The following is a 22,815-nucleotide window of genomic DNA, read 5'->3' on the forward strand; positions in this document are numbered from 1 at the left end:
AAATGAAGACTTGGGATAATTCATTTTTGTGTGAATCTTGAACTTTGACAAACATGACATTATATTTAAATAGATACTAGAAATGGTTGATGGTTGTTTGTGTCTCTAATATGTACATAAAGATTAGATAAGAGTCTTTTATCCTATTGTATATATTGATCATTTTAGACACTGTGTACCATATAGAGGTTCTGGAATATTGGAGAAATCTAGAAAACTTGAAGCACTTAAGAATTGATGAGATCACGCAATATTTTACTGTCAAGGTATGCCATTAATCATATATTTTTTATCTTTTTCTGTTTCTGGTCACACATTAGATGATGTTTAAGATAACTTATGATTCAAAGTGTAACTATCAAATTATGACCCTCGCACTAGAAACATGTATTATTTGTGATCTTAAATGTGTTGTATTTGTTTTTGTATGTGAAGGATGTTAAAATTTGGTTTTGTAATATATTTTTTGTATTGTATTTTGAATAGCCCTGAAGAAGTCTCGATGTGAGACGAAACGCGTTGGCTATGATCTCTTGACCTCTTGAAAATAAAGAAAATATTTTAAAGAAAAATAAAGAAGAAAATATTTTTTTCAAGAAATGAAGACTTGGGATAATTCATTTTTGTGTGAATCTTGAACTTTGACAAACAAATGTATATTATATAGTGCTGAACCCTTGTGTATTTGATGCAAAGTAGGACTTGTTCCTAAATAAGGAGTATAGAGGGAGGTACTCCTTGGTTCTTTGCGCTATCGTGTGGACCTAAAGACACTTGTCATCTGTTGGGTGCGGATTCTTATAGCCTCTACCCTCTTTCTTTGTGTTAAGATTCCTACATTTATCATGGACCCGTATGGTCATAGCTTTCTATTGCTGGGACATCTACTTAGTCCCTCATGCTTGAACAGTCACTTGCTCCCAACCCACTGATAACTTTGCTGGGGTACCTATGACCATTACCATTGGAACTACGTTGGTTTACTGCTATTGCCTTGCTCCTAGCCAAACAACAGATCTTGCTTCACTGGGGTGCTCGCACCCCTCTAACTGTGTCAGCCCGGCTGAAAGACCTGACCTACTGTGATACTAATTCAGAATTGTATGCTTCTATTCAGCCAGCTACTTCCAGGCTTAAAGATATCTGGCAGGCATTGTAGGTCTACTTGTTGTCCTTGGATGATTCTGTAGATGATGATGCGGCAGATTAACCGATTGTTACCTATTCAATGCTGTATACGGCAATCTCCGAACTGGCTCCGTGATGCCCCGCTGATCTGTGCCTACTTGTGAAATGCACCTTGTCTCTATAGTTAATTTTGGCCTTTTTTTTTCTTTTCTTTCCCGGTCCTTTTACTGTGTCACACACGTATTATTGTTTCTATTTTGCCTGGGCTTCAATGTCTGTACGTGGTGTATAAAATGATAAGGAAACTTTAACAAACAAAAAGGTGAGTTCTGGTTGTTTCATTATGAAGAGTCAATGCCACAATCCAGATGCCCACAACTATAGAGATGGCTAGACTAAGAAAATCCTCACTGATGTTTCCAGAAACCAGCAAGGTAGGACAGCCTTTCTACCCGATAGGTTAAAACGTCACTCAGATATAGGAGTGGTGGAGGGTTTTAAAGCCTAGAAACACGACGGCTCAGAGACCACCTAGATTAAAAAAAACACCCTCAACAGCTTCATGCTCTCTCGCTTTGAACAGTACAGTTTATTTGTAAAATCCTCAAAATAAGATGTCCATCAAGGCAATCCAGGGTCGAATATGAAGTAGCTTTTTATACAGGCAGCCCAGCCACAGCCAGAGTAACAGGTCATACTCTACTTTGCATGATCACCTAAGCACTCTAGAATAAACTTGCTTGGTAGAGGACAGGTCCATTACGAAACAAGGGAAGTAAAACCACGAGGAAGCTACTACACATCTTCAATGTAACACATTAAAGACATTAACAGGAAAGAGATTAAAACCAACATACCATATAGAGAATACAGAATATAAAAAATTTGAAAATAAAAGATATCATTGGTAACATAATCTGTAAGAAATTCTGGAGGCTAAGAAGGGCGGCCACTACCTGCACACTGCATGATGAGATTCACGGCTATCACTATCTTTACTGCCATCGCATACTTTACAAGAACCATCAATATCAAATCCAAAACACTTGGCAACTCTTCCTAAATTGATAATGATCCCATCTTGTGCTTTGATGCATTTTAGAATCGTTTAACTACTTTTATGGGTCTGATAAACTTAGGCAGCCCACTCCTGTGGGATCTTTCATCTTCACCCAATTTTTCTTTCACTCTCACCAAAAACGTTTTTTAAACACCATACTCTTCTTTGCATCTCCTTAGTACATACACTCAGTTCTCTGTGCATCAAGGAATCAGCTGTACACACATTCACCCAACCTTTCCGCTACTTCCATCTATTCTGGAACATGTTTAGAGTTAGGCTTACTGCCCCCGATAGCTCAAAAGGAGATTTATCAGAAAGTTAATGAGGAGTTAGCCGATAAGAAACAAGAGGTTTTATTAGTTAATTTCTCCACTTCAATCCAGTGCTTCTAGTCAGTTGAATGCATTCTTTGAGTGTTTGCTAAGCTTTTCAATATCTCCATTAGTTTATGTATGATATAGGGCACAGCAATAGTGTACAATACCATTAGATTCGAAGTACGTTTGCATTTCCTTAGAATAGAACTGCATCCCTTTGTCAGTGAAAATCTTTAGAGAATATTGTTTCTAAAAATGTGATCATACTTTTGGTGCTGATGTCAGAGACACACTTTATCACTGGTCATTTGGAAAAGGATTCCAGCGAGATTAAAACACAGAAGTTGACTTCACCTGTCAATGGTTCCACAATATCCATAGCCACTTCTTTCCATAGTCTGGTGCAAAGTTCACGGCAATGCATGACTGAACATCCTTTCCTGGCCATCAGAAATCCTATTTTAATACTTCTTTCATCTTGTAAATACCAAAATGATCCTCGTACGTCATATTGTTCAGTCTCACCCACAATACACCAAGTGAAGTGAATTTAGTAGCCCTAAACAAATATCTAGCTACCTCTGCCAACTCTTCTCTGACCATCCAAAACTATCTTAAGTGCTCCCACCCTTCCTCTCATTTCAACCCATAAGTATGTTCTTTCCCCAAAATGTTGTCTCTAACCAATGCTTCTTTGAGCTCTTCTTCTGAAACTACACCCTCGGTGACCACATACCCATTCGACATAAACCATTCGTCTACCTACTGCAAATCATGTGCATCCATGTTTCTGTCAGCAACATCCACTATCATGGACAAGCAATTTCCTGCTCTCTTTTGGAATCCTCTACTTCAAATCTGTACTCCTGCCAGTTTATCACCCACCGTCAAAGCCTACCAGTCAGTGCTCCAACCTTTTTCTTTCTAAACAATTTCCTTAAAGGTTTATAATCCATACGTACCTTAATTGTTGTGCCCCAGAAAACATTTCTCGTGTTCAAATATTTTTTATTATCGATAAAAAGAAATACATTGGAATACAGTAGCAATACATAAGAGTCAGAAATAAATATATAATAATAAGGAATAAAAAAGGACTATCTGACAAAGAACTACTATGATGGGATAAAAAGATGTCAAAGTTATTATATAAAAATGATCCGATAAATGCAAGACAAATTGTTGTGCCCCATAAGAAATTTCTAAAAGTGTTCATAATCTAATGTACAGTTAATAACTCCTTCACTGTGACATAATAATTGATCTCTGAACCATGCAGAGATCTAGAAGCATAAGCTATTTTCTCTTTCTCAGTCACACTATTCTGTATCAGAACTGCTGCCAAACCTTTTGAGTTGGTGTCGATTGTCACACTGAATTTACGACCTGGGATAAAAGCTTTCAATCTGGGTGAACTAGCTAGACAACTCTTGATGTTATTGTATTCTTTTTCACATGCCATGTTGCATTTAAACATCACGTTTCCCATGGTAAATGTTCTCCTTGCCAAATTGTCAATGCACTCGCCGTAGAATCCCACCATTCCCAACAAGGAGCATCTCATCCTTATTTTTATGCACAACCATTTCTCTTGGGTTCGATTACTTGTAATGCTGTGCCAAAGATAATTGATTTCTTTACTTTCAAACTTACATCCTTTACCTTGATTGTCAGGGTATACTTTAAGAATTTTCTTAACATCATCTTCACTCTCTCAGACAGTTGTGTCTTAATACTTCCAAATTGCAGCATTTCATCATGATAGTAAAACCCGGCAGGTATAAATGCCAATATTGATGACATAATTCTCTAGAAAAAAGAGGATGTCAAAGCCACCCGAAACGGCATGTGATTGAATTTGTATGCTCCCACAGGCATGGTAAGGTGGTTAACTCTTGAGACTCTGAATGTACACCCACCTGGAGTCAAGCTGATGCCAAGTCCAATATTGAGAAAACCTTTGCCCCAACTAGGGTCGCCACCTTCGCCGAATTGTTGGGCAGAGGCACTTTATCTACTACATCTACTTTATTTAAAGCTCTCATATTCACACATAACTGGATCTTCACATCACCTTTATGAGCCACTATGTGCATATTTTCTCCAGGTATGCCTTGCCCCTCCCGGCATACTGATTGGTAATTTACTTACTGGGAATACCACAGGAACAGCTTAATTTCTGATTCGAAATTCTTTCTCAAATGCTATTTGATTTTTTACCAACTATATTTGAACTTGTGGTTTAGCATTGGGATCAAAATACATCCCTAAATCTTTTTGTACTGACCAATCTAATATGCTGTCCCCGCTAACAGAAACATACATTTTCCTATGGCAAACCTATCCCTGTAGTAAGTCTCACCTTAGAAACATCCTCTCAATTTTATGTGTTGTGGTTCATACTTGCTCACTTTGCCACTGGATTCAAGATTGCCTGGCTAATGAGGGTTATGAACCCGAAACTGGTCCCAGGATGCTTGTTTCCGGTCCAGGGAAGACATGGCTTGGCAATTAGGTCTGGACTGTTCCCATGAGGCACAGGGTCAGACTGATTTTCACATGGGCATGTCTGAACTGGGGTGGTGGAGTGAGCTAAAGAATGATGATGGATTAAACCCAGATCAGTTGACAGGGGGTGAGTGTTTGATTTGCTCAAACGCTCCGCCCATTGTTCCCTTTGGTATCGCGTCGTTCATACCCCCAGGATTAATATCCGTTTTTACAGACTTACTTTCCCTCCAAACAAACCTTTAATCTTTTGTTCAGAAACAATGGTGAATTGTGAAGAAGACACAAACCTTAACTCAACTTTAACACCTTCACTTCTCACTTTGACCCTAAGGGAACCTGGATTCTTATTACCCATCTCGAGAACTATCTTGTCACACACTTCTGTCAATGCTCTGTTTTTCCTTTGGACTACTTTACTACTTCTACAACAAACCATAGAGTGACCTTTCTAACCACATTTGTTGCAGGAAGCTCTGATCACAGGACAATCTTTGGAGTGAGCTATATGTCCCCTTTGTCCTCAGTGAAACCGCCGACCCTTGAAATCACTCTATGCTCCTATATTAGTATCTTATTTTTTTTAATCTTTTATGGCATTCCCCAGATATTTGTTTTATTTTTTTAATCTCTCACATAAATCATCCTATGTGCTATTTGTGTTGCCACTACCCACACTTCAACAAGAGGAGGATCATCTTTTCACCATGTTTCCTACATGATTTTATGTATATTAACAGTGAGTAGAAACCCTGATATGTTCATCGCACAAGCCACCAAACTTGCAGGTAGGAGATACTTTCCTAAGAGGAGACATAAACTTTCACCCTCTTTCCTTCTATTTGTATAATCTTACAAAATGGTAGCATTCTAAGATGATACTAATTAATGGTAGGAAATAAATATTTTTTGTTGATACATATGTCATATGCATTTAAACCTCAAGGTTATTCGGTCTGAAAATCAGACAAATACTCAAACACTTCCTGTCCGTCCACACCCAAACAATGCTGTAGCAAAGATATTTCCCTCTCAAGACCTCTGTTTGGAACACATGCTGCTGTGTAATTTTAAACAAATGTCCTCCATTTACTCCAACCAACAAAGGTTCACCTAGATGAGTCGAGAACAAAGGTGGTGAAGTGACATTCTGCATTTTGTCAGAAGTCCAAACTTGTACAATGACTTCCCTTTCAGCATAATGAGGAAGGACAACAAACACAGGTGCAGTTACCTTCAAACAAACTAAAACTACTAGATTATGCAAAGAATTCTGAGTACTTTTGCGATCGAAATTGGGATAATAAGAGAAAAACTTCGGAATTATCCATATGCATTTGAAGAGAGAGCAAAACAAATTATTTATGGTCAAAACGTGTGTGAATTGCTGTTATAAGACAACCGACAATTGCTGCTGTAATGTACACAAAGAAGAGAGTGTGTGGATCACTGGGTAGTAATAACCTTTTGTTCTTTAAGATGCTTCAGTGTAAGTGTGTGGATCATTGCTGAATGCACTTAAATCACTGAGGGTCCGGTTGAAGTATTCCATTCCTCCTCTGTTTTCTCCTTCATTTTCCTCCACCAGGTGATGTTGTTGTGGTACCTAACATGCAGCAAATTGAACGAAAAGCACTAAAGCCGAAGGTGGCGTCATTGTCACTAGTTTAGAAATGCACACGTGGGTCGTCAGTGGAATTATGTTTCTTGGTAGAGCGTCACTTCATGTCCATAGAAAGATGTTTGCTCACCACAAGGGAATTAGACGGTTTACAATGCGGTTATGGTGTTGCTATATTTGTATGGTCCAAAGTCAGATAGTTTTCTGGCGCTGTTGTCTGCTAAGCGGTGTCACAGATCAGAGTATGACTCGTCCTGTGATGATGTGTTCTTGGAACTGAGTTCTGGCCCATTATTTTATTTATTTATTTGTAGTATTTATATCGCACAGACGTGTCAAGGGCCTCAGAACGCTTTACATCCAATTGGAAAAGAGAAAATTTAGCACACATAGATCAGAAGGCTGGAACAGAGGACATAAGGAACTGTTAGGTATGCATACTTTGAAGAGATGGCTTTGAGGTGCTTGAGGAAGAGTAAGAGTTACGTTTAGTCTAGCATGATCAAGGATAGAGTGCCACAGCCTGAAGGCTCGGCAGGAGAAAGCCTGTTTGGATGTTTTTGCTCTTACGAATGCTGGGAGTTCCAAGATCGCTTCTGTTCCTTGCATTGGGTACTTGGCGCTAGGGTTTTCATTCCCTACCAATATTGTCTTAATACCATCTTTTGTCTGTTTTTATACTAACTTTATTTGTGCCTCTGTAACTATGCGATATGGAAATTTTATTGCAGGATGGATGTGTGTGACACTTTTGTGGTCTCTGGAACCGAATAAAGTCATTTTTTCATTTGAATTTGAGCTTCTGTTCTTGTGGCCTTCGGTGAATTGAGGTTTATCCTTTAGGAGGTAAGGTTGCCCAGGTCGGGCAGTATATAACGCTTTATGAGTTAAGCAGGGAATCCTAAAGTCAATTCTCACTTCCAGTTGGAAGGAGTGGTGTTGTTTTAGGATGGGGGTAATGTGATCACATTTTCTGGCTCCTTCTATTTAGGCGGGCAGCCCGCATAGTACCAGGTGAATGTATGGTTGGTGGCAGTTTCATCTTCAGTTAGCCGTTGGTTTGGTGTCTGAAAGTTTTGCTTGAGGACATTTACCTGTTCTTAAGCAGTTGACATGCCCTTGGTTAAAAGATTAGTAAAATACCAGGCCTTGGGAACATACACTATTCTGAGGGCAGAACCTCATTGGTCATATGTGTGTGATATTTATCACAACTTGACCTCATAAAAGCTATTGCAAGTGAAACAAACTGTGACAAAACAGTGTGCCCCCTTCCTTAATAGATGTCTAGCTTTCCATCCATGGCAATGCAGGTTAAGTTGTAATGCTATAAATGTAGACGCCATGGAGTTCTCAGTGGTGGCATCACCTGGTCTCTTACTCCAGGGATTACTGTCCCATTGACACTAAAAACACACATCTGTGTGGCACACCAAAGTCACCATATGGAAATCTGTGGTTCAATAATTCTGATACAATCAGACCTTAGAAAGAGGTAAAGAAGTGAGGTTTTGGCTTCAATTTTCTTAACTGACGCACCTATGTCTAATTTCCATACAGACTAGTTTCTAATCTAAACAAGCCATAATACACGCAAACCTTTTCAATCTTCTACCAAATCTTAACTTCTGCCAGCAACAATATGTGGGCCAGTTTGTAGCTCTTCTTCATCGTTACTGTAAATGGTGGCTACTCTGTAAAAACAGAAACTAGTTCACTTTCTTCTGCCACCTTTGATTGTCCAGTCATACATGTCTGTGAATATCTCAGCTTTAAATACATTTGTTTCTCCAACACTGGTCATAGTTCCCTGGGTGATTTGTAATATTACTCTTGCCTACTTGAAATCTATCCCGGGTTGGTACACCATCAACACTTTAGAATGTAGTAATAATTGTGATTAAGTTGGAATTGATGACAATCCTGTTTGAACTGTTGCATTGACCACCTCTTAACCAGCCTTTCATCAAGTGAGCTTGACTTTGTTTGCTGGTGATAAATGTGTTGTTGTAATTTTGCTCAAAGTACCTGAATTCTCAGCTAATGTTCCCATTACTTGTTCTGAACCACCTAATGCTGTATGTTTACATAAAAAGGTGATGAGATCTCCATGTCCTTGGGGAGATATTCTACAACGTCACTGTTCTTATGCAGTCGTGTATGCTGCTAAAGACAGAGTGGAGAAGTTTGACAATCCATGTGCTGTTCAGGTAGCACTAGTTCTGGCTCATGACCTCTGTTATGTGATCAGTCACCGCCACTCACCAAGTTACATTGCCATGCCTCTCTGTCTCTCGCATCAAACATCAGTTCACCTATCATAAGCACCCACAATAAGGTGGTTCCTAAGCTCCCTTTGAACCATAATCCTCTCCATAAAACATTGGAAGTATCATCCTTCGAATATATGTTTTAAACACCATCAGGTGGAAAATAATGTTGTCCTATGACTATTCATAAAACACAAACACATTAATAATTTCCACCTGTTTCTCACTTCACCCATCCCAATCAAAATATTTTTTAGTGTTATAATTCAGGACCCCTCATTGGAGATTGGTCTATTTGAGGCAAAAATTGTTTAAATTCCCTACCTCACTTTCAACAGAAACCTGTTTTGTATTTCTGGATTGGACACTGGATGCAGAGGTTCCACAAGGTTGGACAATTCAACTTCATTTGATTCCCTTCATCTCCTTCTTCACCTTTAGCTCGTAGGAGGGGTGAGTGAGTTAGAGTTGTTTATTACGTGATGATCTGAACCGGTATCATCATCAAGGGCCCTGCTGAGGACAACCTTGATAGACTCTCTGAACCTCTTCTCCTTCCTGCTGCCCACCAATAAGTAGATGAGGGGGTTTATACTACTGTTGATGGTGGAGAGAAGAATGGTGGCATGGTACAAACTGTCAGGTATTGCTGAACTATAGAGAATTTGAAATGCAAAGTAGAATCTAACTGGCATTGCGAAGAAGAGAAATATGAAGACGCTTGTGATTATCACCACGTACAGTTTGGAAGAAGGAGACCTTACAGCTGTTATCTTTAGCTTCACCAGCAAAACCAAGCTTGACATAACCATGAGTGGCACAAAGACTACGCAGTGGAAGATGCTGCTGAAGAATACCGCTGCTGGACAAACTGAATCCAACAAAGACTCCATTGGGGTTATTAGAAAAGCAAGAACCCAAATCAGGACACACACAATAGTTGACTGGTGTCCAGAACGACAACACTTGAACCAGATGGGACAGAGGACAGCCAGGCACCGCTCCACACTGATAGCTGTCAGCAGATAGAGTCCGGTGTTGTATCCAAACTGCATAATCAACTGTGTTAAGTCCATGGTTATATAAGCACCAGTGGGGTAATTATCATCGTCCACGATGTAAAAAATACCCAAACAGAAGACGCAGAGAAGAAATGAGAAGTCTGCGATGGCCAGATTCAAGATGTAGATGCTGAAGGGGTTCCTCTTTATGTGGAAACCAAGAAGCCATATGACCAAACCATTCTCGATGCATCCCAGCACAGAAATGAAAACGTTTATCCAGTAAAATATGTCATAATCCTCATACCAAATTATAGTAGAGTAGTTGCCTTCTGTTTCGTTTGCCAGCTGCTCTTTCTCTTTGAATGGGGTCAGAAAATTGCACGCCATCAAAAGGCTATATCCTGGTTCTTGAATAACCTACAATGAGAAAAAAGATCCTTTTTCTATCAAATATATTTTGCTTACATTTATTTTAAAAAAACACCATGGTTTATGGAGAGTGCTGGTTGTACACTATTCCCATGAGTCTATTACAGGATAGCTCTAATACATTTTGCTGTGCCACAGTTGCATTTTATCTTGTGGCAATTTATATGACTTGACATTTGGAAGAATATTTTCTCTGGTTATACACACATCATTTATTTAGAAGGAAGGATCAAAGAAAGGAAGTCAAGATGCTGTAGGGGCAAAATGACTGGTGTTGAAGGTTGAACATAATGTATTGAAAACAATGGATGATTTGTGGACCATTGATGTCTATATTTATCTGTGAGAACATAATGCTTATTTGTAAAGTGTGTGTTCACCCAAGGGTATCTTGGCACTGAATAACAGATATTTATAGTTACCCAACACTACTAATTTTATTGATCCCTGAAGGATGAAAGGTTGAGTGGACCCACCGAGATTTGATCCTGTGACTATATGGACAAACACAGGCCCCTACATTTGTGCATTAGTTCACTATGCCACCAGACCCGGCTGGTGGAGAAGTTCCTAAGGAAGAGGGGTTTATCAATGTATGAAGTGGGGTATTTTATATTTGTATATATAGCAAGGGAGTGCGAACTATGTTTGATGTGCGAAGAAAGGTGTGCAGCCCTATAGGGAATGAGTTATAAGTCTTGCCGTTGTGTGCTTCTACTTTTCCTCCTGCTACCTGCTAACACTTTTCCCACAACTCAGACAGTTTTCACTGGGACTTGGGGGAATTCTGAATTTGCTATGTCATTTGACCCCCACCTCTATGTAGTTCAGTAGAGTTTGGGTCAAATATCTCTATTTATCAAAGAAGAGGCAGGTAGTCATCTCATATACTTGGAGAGTCGTAGCCTATGCTTGGGTGCAATTCTTTTGCCACCCACAGCGCACAGACCCTTGAAGTCCACTGGGCAGGCTCCTGGAAAGGTAGAACACCACCACTAGTAGGTGGATCTAAAGGCCCCATTCAGAAGAGCAGAATTAGGAAAGGAGAGCCTGGGCATCTATCGGTATTCATGTTCAAGGACTGTGGGTAGACTGCAGGAAATATGAATGAGATATTGGGAACAGGTCTGAGAAGGAGATGTTGGCCAGGCACAGAGATTATGGTCCTAGGTCCTTCCAAGCTCTAACAGGCCTTAAAAGGGAAGACGACAAAGAAAGACGCTCCTAACCTCCCCGCTCTTTAGCTGGCCACACCAGGCTGAGAGGTCTAGAAGGGTCAAGTGGTAGAAGGGGCAGTGCTGGATAGAAGACAATAGAGGGTGGGAAATGGCCTTTATAATGCAGGCTAAGCCGCACGTGCTGTTTCTCCGCCAGCGCAGCCACGCTCATGCCTTAACCAGGCAGATGCGTGGCCTAGATGCTGGAATGGGAAGGATCAGGAGAGGATGCTGTGAAGTAAGGGGGTTGGGGCATAGTTTTGGGGGTCGTTTTTAAGGGTTTAGCTTAGTTTTTGGGGCTAAGGGGAGCCGGGTACTTTTTAGGGCTGGGGGTTAAGGAAGCTTCTAGGGCTCAGGAGTGATAAGTGTACTTTTTATGGCTCAGGTTCGTTTTTATGTCTCAAGGGGGGGGGGGGCAGGGTAGTATTTATGGCTCGGGAGGGGGTTCGGGTAGTTTTCAGGGCTCAGAGGGAAGGGATTGGTGTGAAGTTTACCACACTTATACATTTACCAGTAATGCCTTTACCACGAAATTGCGTGGTAAAGGAATGCATTGTTCAGACGCATTCATGGTTAGGGCAGTGATGAAGAGAAACGCGTGGTTTTAGCCATGCGTGCCTCTATCCTACAAACACAGAGGACAGGCGGTAGGCGGGTGAGGGGAGCAGGCACAAATAACTCAGGCGGCCAGAGGTTGGTGCGAGGACTCAGGAAAGTAATCTCGTCTTTGCAGACAAATCAGGTATAAATGGCAATAAATACAGAGTAGCATCTATTGCATGGGACAATCCCCCTGTCACCCATGAAAGGTAAGGCTGGTGGTCAGGGACTGCTGTCAGGCGGCCTCATCAGTGTCTCAGAAAGAGGGCAGGAGGGCTTCCTGATGGCATCGCTCCCTCAGCCACTCTGCAAAGAACATGCCATGTGCAATTCTAGATGCCTTCTGCTGTCTCTAATGCTGACAGATTTTATTTTAGGTTAGTCACTTAATAAGGAAACCCCTACTGATGCATAATGGGCAGGCCACTGATGCCTTGTGGGTACCAAAGGGAGCTTTTGTGAGCAAATACTGGACTAAAAGCTGATAAAGCTAACAACATGTGCTATGATCATGGTTGACTGTCGAGGCGCTTAATCTCAACTTGCATATCTTGTAGAGTAATTGTCTAATGTAAAATAGAGAACTGTGCTCATCGCATGTATAAACCCACATCTTGGAAACACTGCTGAATCATTTTACAAAATTCTCTTAATGCGCAGTGTTAGGTTACTCTCTCACAGCTATGTCTGGGCTGCATTTAACGTAACCAATAGAAAGTAGACAACTACCTGAGAGCGGTAGCTGAATACCAACCAAAGTATGACTTTTCTGGGAGCTCACCTACATTTGCAGGTACACCCACAAACCTCCCACCCCTGAATTTGGAATGCCTAAAAAGGTGCCCTGGAAGCTGAACAAGATTGCTCAGCATGTCGAGCGTTCACATCTGCAGCACGCTGAGATCTGCCGATCACCAGTGCTAATTCCGGCAGGGCCTTCCAGCCTTCCATACTTCCGGAGTGGGTCAGCTGAATAGCTTTAAATGCGAACCATAGTAACTTTTATTTACAGCGCTTAGAAAAGACACAAGTATGCTATGAAACACAACATATTATTAATATTGGCAAGTACACGTGCACAAAATAAAATTGGTCAGTATTCTTTCTATTTTCAGAAATTGTGAATTTTCATTGTGGTCATTTTGCGCACCATGAGGCATATTTGCAAGGGCATTGTGCCACCGGGCGTCACTTCTCACAACGCTCCAGTGCGAGACTGCCGGTTTCATATTTACAATGCGGCGCTAAACCACTTTTCGTGGCTTAATGGCACATTGCAAATATCGTACCCTTTCACGCAGTTTTCAATGTCAGAGGGGCGTGCAATGGGCGTTCCTGTGGCGTTCCACCGTAAAACCCATTGCTTTTTTTACGCTAACCCAGAATTACAAAGATCTGTAAATCAAGGCGGCACCAAAAACTAACACCGCTTAAAAGCAGGCATTGGAAGAGTGCAACCAGGAGAAATAAGCAACCCGCCTTTAATGATTGTGTGTGTGCGCACGAAGGGACACCTTCCTGCACATACACACTCATCCCGGCAACGCAGGCACCCTTGTACCATGACGCAAGGGTGTCTGCGTTGGCGCGAGGCAGCGTATTTAGCGCAGGAGAAAACACAGGGGTGCGCCGTATTCTCGTGAACACAGCGCATCCACGCCTTTTTTTAAATGACTCGGTGCGGCGCTGCCTCTTTTCTTTATAAATATGCCCCCATGTTTCAGCTCGTGCGCGCAGAACGCTTTTTGAATTCAGTCCTCAATGAACAAAAGGCCATTTATTTGCAGCTCCGCTAGAACCCCTTCTCATCAATAAGATAATTACCAAGGGTAATAAAGGCGCGTACATTTGAGAAACTTAATTACTAACATTTCAAAGCAATACGTTCTGTTTATGAAAAATATTACCTGTTGCCGACGCCAACCAGTCAAAGGGTAGGATGCTTCTGGGCTTCGAGCTTTATTCCAACAAGCCCAAGTTAGCGCTCACCAGGACTTACAGGGAAGAACAAGTCCTTTCTGCCTGAAGGAAAAGGAAACAGAAATTCTGACTTTAATAATAGCAGCGTGCGTTTGGCTGTGGGGGTTAGATATTTTAACCACATCCTCTGCTAAAGTTGCTTCCAAACAAGGGCAGCGTGTGCGTGGTGAGGCCCCCCTCCCCTCCGTTTCCCGCCCTCCGGGCCCGGGCCATTGGCCACCAGGGAGCCACTGGTATATACAGCACGAGAAATGTGGGATCACGGGGCCCGGACGCTACTCAGGGCAGAGCAGGCTCCCGAAGGGGAAAACGTCGAATTAACTGGCAAGTTTAAACCTCCATCTGTCCCGTCAACTGAGCCGTGTTGTGACTGCAGGGCTCCTTGGACCCCTGCCCCCCTCCCACACAACATTCCTTCTTGTGCACTCTCTCATGGCCTTGGGCGGCCACGCGCCTTGTTTTGACCAAACTGGTCCATTTATTGTTTTCTGAATCCAGTACTAATTTTGTATAATAATGAATGCTGGTTCCCAAAGCCCTACAGAGCGTCCCACGACTGTGTAACGAAGGGACATATTTACAAGGGCATTGCGCCCTTTACGACGTTCCGGTGGCGCAATGCCCAGCACCATATTTACAAAGTGGCGTTAAGCCACTTTGCGTGGCCTAAGGCAGCCTTTCATGCTGGTGTCTGCGTGAAAGGGGCGTGCAATGAGTGTTACTGTGGGCGTTTCACCGCAACACCCACTGCTTTTTCACGCTGCCCCAGATTTACAAGGATCTGTAAATCTGAGGCCGAGGCAAAAACTAGCGCCAAGCAGAAGCAAGCGTAGATTGGGGCAACGAGGAGAAACACTTTTTTATTCCTCCTCGTTTTTTGCTCTTTCTATGTGTGCTGCAAAAATGCCTTTAATGATTGTTTATGAGCAGGAAGGGGTACCTTCCTGCACACAAACAATCATTGAATAATGGTGACTAGCTCCTTCTATGTGCTGCAAAATGCAGCACACATAGACGTAGCAAATCGCCATTATTGATTGCTTATGTGCCGGAAGGCACACCTTCCTGCACATAAACATTCATTCCCTGCAACGTAGGCACCCTTGCACTATGGCACAAGGGTGTCTGTGGTGTCGCTTGGCAGATATTTTTTGCGCGAGGGAAAACACAGGATAATTGATAATGCAGCGCATCCCTGCATTTTTTAAATGACGCGGTGCTGCAGAATTGGCCACAGCGCGGCACTGCAACATTCCCTTGTAGATATGTCACTAAATGTCGGCACGCGGAATACCAAGGCTGGTAGCCTTGAGTTCGCCTCATGCCTCTTTAGTTTACTACCGGACTCGCTCTGCTCTTCTAGCTCACTCTTGCACGTTCCTGCTTGCTCCCTTTATGACTGTTTCTCTGTCTTTCTCTTACCCCGTCTTTCTGCTTTGTTTGTTTTCCTCCTCTCTTGCTCTCCATGACTGTTTGATGAGGTAAAATCGGTGCCGGTCCACACCGGCAACCACCTGCTCAAATTAAACACTGGTTAATGCTAATTTAGAATAATGTGCGATCAAAGTGAAAACTGAATGTTGACAAACTACAAACTGTTTTTTTTTTTTAGCAAAGCAGTCGAAAGAGCATTAGCAATGCCAATAGGTCTTTAATTAAAATTAATATTGTATAATAATATGAAACATTACAAGTAGATAGCATGGGAATAGATATGTATTTGTGTTGAAGCCTATAACTGTAGAATACTATTCGCATATGTTAAATTGTCAGGTGACTGTTGTACTGTAAAGCCAGAATAAAATCTTTGTAAATTTACAATTTCCTGCAAAGAGTATATATGACTCCGGTGAGACTTCACCGTATAGATTCAATCAGGCCACGTGTATGCCCTAGATGTCACAGTGGGCGAGCAGTATTCTTGTATTTGGCGTGGGAATGCCCAGAGGTGCTAAAATTCTGGCATGGTGTGGTGGCAAGGGTGTCGGGGTGGGTATCCGAGTGGAGGCTAGCCCAGCCCACTGTAGTGTCTTTTGGGACAGATCCCAAAGCATAGGAAAAACAAGATGGCTTATAAACTGCTACAATTGGTATTGGTGCTTGCCAGACTGCAGGTAGCGATATTCTGGATGAGCCCACGAGTGCCAACACTAGAAAGATGGATAAAGGATGTAGGTGAGTGGTCGCTCGCTGAAGAGCTGCATATGAAAGCTTGTAGAAAGGATGAGAAATTTGAAGAGGACCTGGTACAGTGGAGAGAACTAAGCAGGATATTGCTCCATGTACCGGGGCACAGAAGTGAGCAGGCAGACACGTCAGAAACTGATGGAGCAGAGTAATGTAATAATCTTATTGTTGTGTCGGAACGTGACATGTTGGTGGAGGTGTCCACCTTCGTTATCATGATTTGTATATCGTCTATTTCCTCTCGCTATGTTTAGTGTATCTGAACAATGTATTGCTGGAAATCTGCATGCTTCAAGAAAAAGATTATTGTTGGGTGTATAGCAAACGTGTGTACAACTGACCAGTTGGGTAATAAAACCTAATAAATAAAGTTGTTAAAAATCTTTGTAAATTATTGACTGCCCTCCTCCCATCTGTGTTGCTGCCAGAGAAAAACACCATACATTATCTAGTTATCTAAGGCACTTTAATAGCATTACAGTGTCATGTGTGTGCCCCTGAAAGTACAAGAACAGGCAGCTGGATAAATAACCAAAATGATCATAGCAGTGTGGAGGGGAACATGTACAATTATTAAAGAAAAATCCCTAGGCAACTATTGATCTATCTAATATGAAAAACCATTATGACCACATACTAGGAGAGGACACAGTGTACAACAAAATCATTAAAAAGTCTTATTATTCATATAAACTAACTTAAAAACCAAAATGTATTCTGTTTTTATTAGTGGATAAACATACTTAATGCAATAGCATAACATTAAACACATACAATTTGACAAATTGATTGTTTTAACAATACATCATACAACAGGAAAAGTTGTATACTCTATAAATATGGTCCATAAATAGAATCCTGGTCAATATATCCATGGATTAGCTGAAAACAAAAGTATCAAGACCGTAATCAACTATACAAAGCAAATAGAACAAGCATTAGAAATGCAATAGGTCTCATATTTGTTTGAGTTAGAACTATTCGCATTGTAAATTGCAATGTCTTTTACCTATGTGTATGGAGTGTATGTATGTATGTGGTGTGTAGTGGAATTCTGTGGGTTGAAATGAATTAGTTGTGTGATTATGTGGTGTGGAGTGGATTTGTGTAGTCGAATTATGTGGCATGGTGTGCTGTGGAATTTTATAGATAGTAAATATGTGGTATTGAGTGTACTGGAATTATGTGAAGTGGGTTTGTGTTTTATGGAGTGTAATTAAGTGAAATGGAATTTTGTGTTGTGGAGCGGTATGTAGTGGAGTTTATTCATTATGTGGTGTGCTGTTCAATTTTGTAGCATAATGTGGAATTGTGTGGTGTGGATTTGATGGATGGGCTGTGTTGTTTAATTGTGTTGGGTTGTATTATGTGGTTTGGTGTTGAATTAAGTAGTGTGGCCTGAAAATGGGTTGAGTTGAATTGTGTGGCATGAAACTCTACTTAGTTCAGTCTTTTTGTTGATGAAAAAGAACTAACGGGTAGGAGCTAAGCTCCAGATGTGTGTGTTTGGGTGTTAAAAAGAAAGAGTTAGAGCTATTGATGTTGTAAATGTAAATGTCTCTTACCTATGTGTTATGGAGTGGATGTATGTGGTGTGTCGTGGAATTATATGGGTTGCATTGGAATTGTTAGCTGTGGCATTGAACTGTGTGGTGTGGAGTGGATTAGTGTGGTGGAATTATGTGGCATGGTGTGCAGTGGTGTTACGTGGATAGTAATTACGTGTTTTTAAGTGTATTGCACAGGACTGACAGATAAACAGGCAGTGACAACGGTCAGCCTCTCAGACGTGTGGTAGAGCACTGACCAATTTGTGCCTGCCTCACAGGGGTAATTTTTTTATTGAGAGGCCCTAGCAGACCTGTCAAAGCACCAAAACCAGTTTAAAGGATTCCTTTGTTCTCCAGCCGTGCACCAATATATGGCATAAAATAAATGTGGATTCTCTAACCCTAGCCGACAGGATCTAAAGCTTGGAAGCAGAATCTATATGGTGACTATTATAAACAGGTAAAAAGACGTGATACACACTATAATACCCCCGTCACAACAGCCATGCTCCCTTTTACCTGTTATGGGGCATTAGCTTCTATCTACTGAGTGTGGAGTATAAAGTGGAAGTATACTTTGAAGGCATACCTCTGTTGATCAGACTTGGAGTGAAAATTAAATGTTGAAGCAACTCAAACATATGTGGAGTGTAGGAAAGTAGGATCTGCTTCTTATGGTTACCCCCACTTTTTGCTTGATGTGATGCTGTTTTTGACTAGTCTGACTTGGATCCTGCTAATCAGGACCCAGGTGTAGGAGAGTGGCATCGACTGCATAGTTGCCCCCAACTGTTTGCTGATGTTTTGACTGTTTTGTGACCCTAGCCAGGCTGTGACCCTGCTATCCAGCACCCCAGCCTATCTGCTTCCTCTATTAAACAATGTGAGTACCCTAGGTACAAACCAATTGGATGCTGAGGATGCCCTGACAGTCCCTTGTAGATGGTACCCTAGGTACCCAGGGCATGGGTCCCTCAGTAGGCCTACCAGGGCTGCAGCACTTATTGTGCCACCCTGGGACAGCCATACAAACTGACACCACCAGACCCCTACTGTAGTCTGGGTAAGCTGGTGCTAGCACCCCTTACAGGGATATAGGTACCCTATATCCCACCCCATTACAACACATATACTCTCATAGGTCACCCCTATAGCAGGCCTTTCTAATCCTACAAGGCAGGGTGCTGAGGTATGTGTGAGGGGGAACCCCTACGTGAGTAGGGCCCCTCTGCAACCTTCGTAAAATCATTGCTGGGTTGTTTGTAGTGTAGCCATACCATATACTCTTAACCGCATTATAAGTATATCGCGATAGCGTGATAACTTGAGAATGGCTACACAGAACCATATTGTGTTTGGTCTCAAACATGTAGGAATCATACCCCCAGTCCAGTCATGGGCATGAGGGCACGATTCCCCCCTGCTAGAGGGGCGATATGGGAAAAGCGGCAGAATTTAGACACCAATTTAAAAGTGCACCCACACCCACACAACTCTGGCTGGCTTTTGCTGGGGAAAATCCCAGCCTCGCCAGCTGGACAATAGGGCTCCTGTGGCAGGGAGGTGCTAGCACCTCCCCAGACAGGATATGTGGATTGGAACTGGGTGGGTGCACCATATGTTGCCTTTCAGAGTTGCACGTAGGCTGCTACAGTGCCTACATTCTGCATACACCGCCTGGAACCGGTTCAGGGGTATCCTGCCCATCGCCCAGGCGGGAAACACACAAAGGGGGGTGGGTGTAGCCACCCTTTCCCGCCTCAACTCTCATTGGTAGGCTCTGATCTGGACCCTCCCCTAATCTTGGGGATAAAGGTGAATACTGTGTCCCCAGAGCCTCAGATTAATCTTGGACTTTACAGACTTGACCTTCGACGAGCTGCTGCCCAGCTGACTGAAGAAATCTCCCTTTGGGATAAAGGAGTTATCCCCCTGCTTGGCAGGCACCTGAAACACTGCAAGTGACCCAGTTGGAACTTCGCTGCTCCTTTGGACTTTGACGACTTCCAGCAACCTTGAGGTGAATTTCCTAAGCATCCCAGAGGCCAATGGGTGTGCACAGCAAGTCTGAGCACCATGGACCGCGTGGGTGCCGAGATTCTCAATACCCCAGAAAACCGGCCACCTCTTGCATAGCACACGACCCTGACCAGTGGGGAAGTTGTGCTTTGGCCCATTATTGAGCCAACCACCAAGCAGCAATTGTGCCAAAGATCAGCGCCCTAGCCCCCTCCGGTGGCCCGTGGGCTCCCTTTTACGCACTCCATTTTGCTGCCTCCCGCGGTCCCTTGTCTCTCGACTTGTGGGCCCTAGCGGAAGTCAATTTCAACATTTAAGAGTCCCCCTGGTTGCTCCAGGCCGGCTCTACAGTCTCTCCAAAGAAGATCTCTCACAGACCTCGTGGGTCTGCACCAGTAGCTGATTTGTTCATCTTGCGTGGGTTGCGGTTGCCAAGGCTTAGTGGATCCAATCCGGACACTAACACTGCAGCAGCCCTCATCCAACACGGAACAGTTGCCCTCCAGAAGCTGGCCTTCCTTGAAGCCTCCCGGAGCCCGTGGCTGCAGATCCAAGCTACACCTCTTTCCACTTGAAGCACCCGACATTGAAGGGCTCTTTCCTTTGAGCTCCCTGGTCACTGTGCCGTGACTCAGACTCTGTCCCTGCTGCTTTCAGGTTCTCCTCTTCAAGATCTACAACTTCATTCTTCACGACATCATCAACGCTTTTGGCTAGCAGCAGTTTTGTACATTTTCCCATTGAAAATCAGCCCGCGACCCGACATCGAAAACGACCTATGCACCCGGCTTCCCCGGGGCAGGTAACAGTGGTACCTCGGTACTCTCGTGGTGGTGGGCTCCCCAAAGGTTTAACTCCAAGCCCTTGACTTTGAACTCCTGCTAGAAGTGTCCTTAATCTTTTAAAATCAAACCGCGACATTCTCCATACGCTATAATAGAGATCCTGATAGAAGCTATTTGCACTGCACGCGTCTCCCGTGGGTCTCCTTCCTCATAACCTGGGGTGGATTCTTAAGGGGCCAGCGATCCTAAATGCCCTTGGCATTGTCTGTAGAATTGTCGTGGTTGTTATACCACTTTTTTAATATATGGTTTGGTCCCCCCCTGGGGCCCTGTGATTCCAGTGCTATTTATTGTATCTATCAATGTTTGTTTGAATTGTAACTTTACCTCAGCCTCATAAAGAGACTTGTGGGATTCTGTCTAGAATAAATACATATATTTTATATATATACCTGTGTGGAATACTCTTTCATTTGGTTATTCAAGAGGTTATCTATGGTAAAACAATAAGCTTAACACTCCTTCAAGACTTAGCCTGAAGGCTGCTCTCCACAGCTACCACTAGGATAGCTTTCTTTAAAGGTTGTCTTAAACCTAACTACCATAAGAGTCGAATTGGACTGGTGCAAGGTGGCCACTATAACTAGTGACCAGCATATGCCAGGCCAACTTCTCACACCAGGTCTATCTGCTTTCTCCTTAAACTGTTGTGTTATGTACTTAGGTATACCCCAGATTGAATACTGGGGTACCCTTGTCAGTCCCTCGTATATGGTACCGAGCGTATAGGTACCCCAGAGGTCTCCCATGGGCTGCAGCATGTATTATGCCACCCATGAGAGACCATTCAAAATGGAATTACAGGCCTGCCATTTCAGCCTGTGTAGGTTGGTGCATGCACCACTTAATTAAGATATAGGTGTACTATAGCTAAGGGTCACTGCACCTAAAACCTATAAGTCACCCCCTATAGCAGGCCTTTACAATCCTGAGGGCAGGTTACTTGGTTCTGATTTGATTTTGAAATTTATATAGCACTCGAATGCCCAAGGGTGTCAAGGCGCTGCAATGGAGCAAGAAATGAAAAGTAGTTGGTAGATTTAGTTTGAAAAAAGCCTAGTTTTGAGTGCTTTTCTGAAAGAGAGTAATGTTGGGCAGTTTTTTATAGCTAGAGGGAGCACGTTCCACAATTTTACGGTGTTCAGGAGCAAGCTGCTTTCTAAGTGAGAGTGTGCCCCTGCGTGAGCAGGACACCCCTGCAGCCTACGGAGTCCATTCTCCCGGCTTGTCAGTGAAGCAGCCATATACTATATAGAGGGGAATTGCCTGACCGCATGATGACCACCTCGAAAACAGCTGCAACTAATCCTATCATGTTTGGTATCAAACATGTTGGAATCATACCCCCACACCGCAAACGGTGTGTAAACGGTGTGGGAGGTATGATTCCAACCACTGAAAGAGCCCTCCGTTAGACTGTCTGTGGTCCCAGTACTAGCCTTCTAGTCCCGGACAGCTCAAAATGGTTGCTGCCGACCAGAAACACATTTCTGCCCTCCTGCTGGTGAGCAAAGCTCAAGCAGGGGAAGGCAGAATAAAAGGCATCCTGTCACAGGGAGTGTGACCCCCTCCCAGATAGGATTTAGTGTATTACGGCTGGGTGGGTGTGCTTGCCAATGCATGAAAGTCTGCATGAGGGGCACATATGGTGTCCCTGTGCATAGTCCAGTTAAAACCAGTCCTGGGAGCTGCTGGCTCCCGCTCTGGCGCGAAACTGGACAAAGGACATGGGAGGAACCTCCCCCTTGTCCAGACCCTCCCATTGGAGGGTCCCCTGAATCTTCTCAACCCTTTCCCTAGGGTACATAAGGGCTTACCTGGGTGTAGGTCCCTAGATTTGTCGTGGGATAAGATTCAGAACTGAAACCACTGCACTTGTACCACCTGGGCACTCTGAACTTTGCCTGACTTCGTTTGGGCTGGACTTCGTCTCCCTTCCAGTCTGCTGCATTGCCTGTGCCCTTGCATCATACAGAAACCTTCCAGGACCTGTGAAGCATCAAGGACAACCAAAGTCATCCCCCTTGGAGTGAAGGAGTCACTCCCCTGCATTTACAGGCACCGCAACTGGGACGAC

General features: G+C 43.0%; 1 protein-coding gene across 1 annotated transcript; it reads right to left on the reverse strand.

Moving 5' to 3' along the window:
- Positions 1-3,506: 3,506 nt before the first annotated feature.
- On the reverse strand, positions 3,507-14,250 carry LOC146854023 (proto-oncogene Mas-like). Its single transcript, XM_085651884.1, has 2 exons — positions 14,065-14,250; positions 3,507-10,328 (listed from the first exon to the last, which is right to left on the reverse strand). The coding sequence occupies exon 2, from the start codon at positions 10,296-10,298 to the stop codon at positions 9,345-9,347; it is 954 nt and encodes a 317-aa protein (XP_085508010.1). The 5' UTR covers positions 10,299-10,328; positions 14,065-14,250; the 3' UTR covers positions 3,507-9,344.
- Between the last annotated feature and the right edge of the window lie 8,565 nt (positions 14,251-22,815).

This window comes from Triturus cristatus, chromosome 4_1 (assembly GCF_964204655.1).
Source record: "Triturus cristatus chromosome 4_1, aTriCri1.1, whole genome shotgun sequence".
NCBI lineage: Eukaryota > Metazoa > Chordata > Amphibia > Caudata > Salamandridae > Triturus > Triturus cristatus.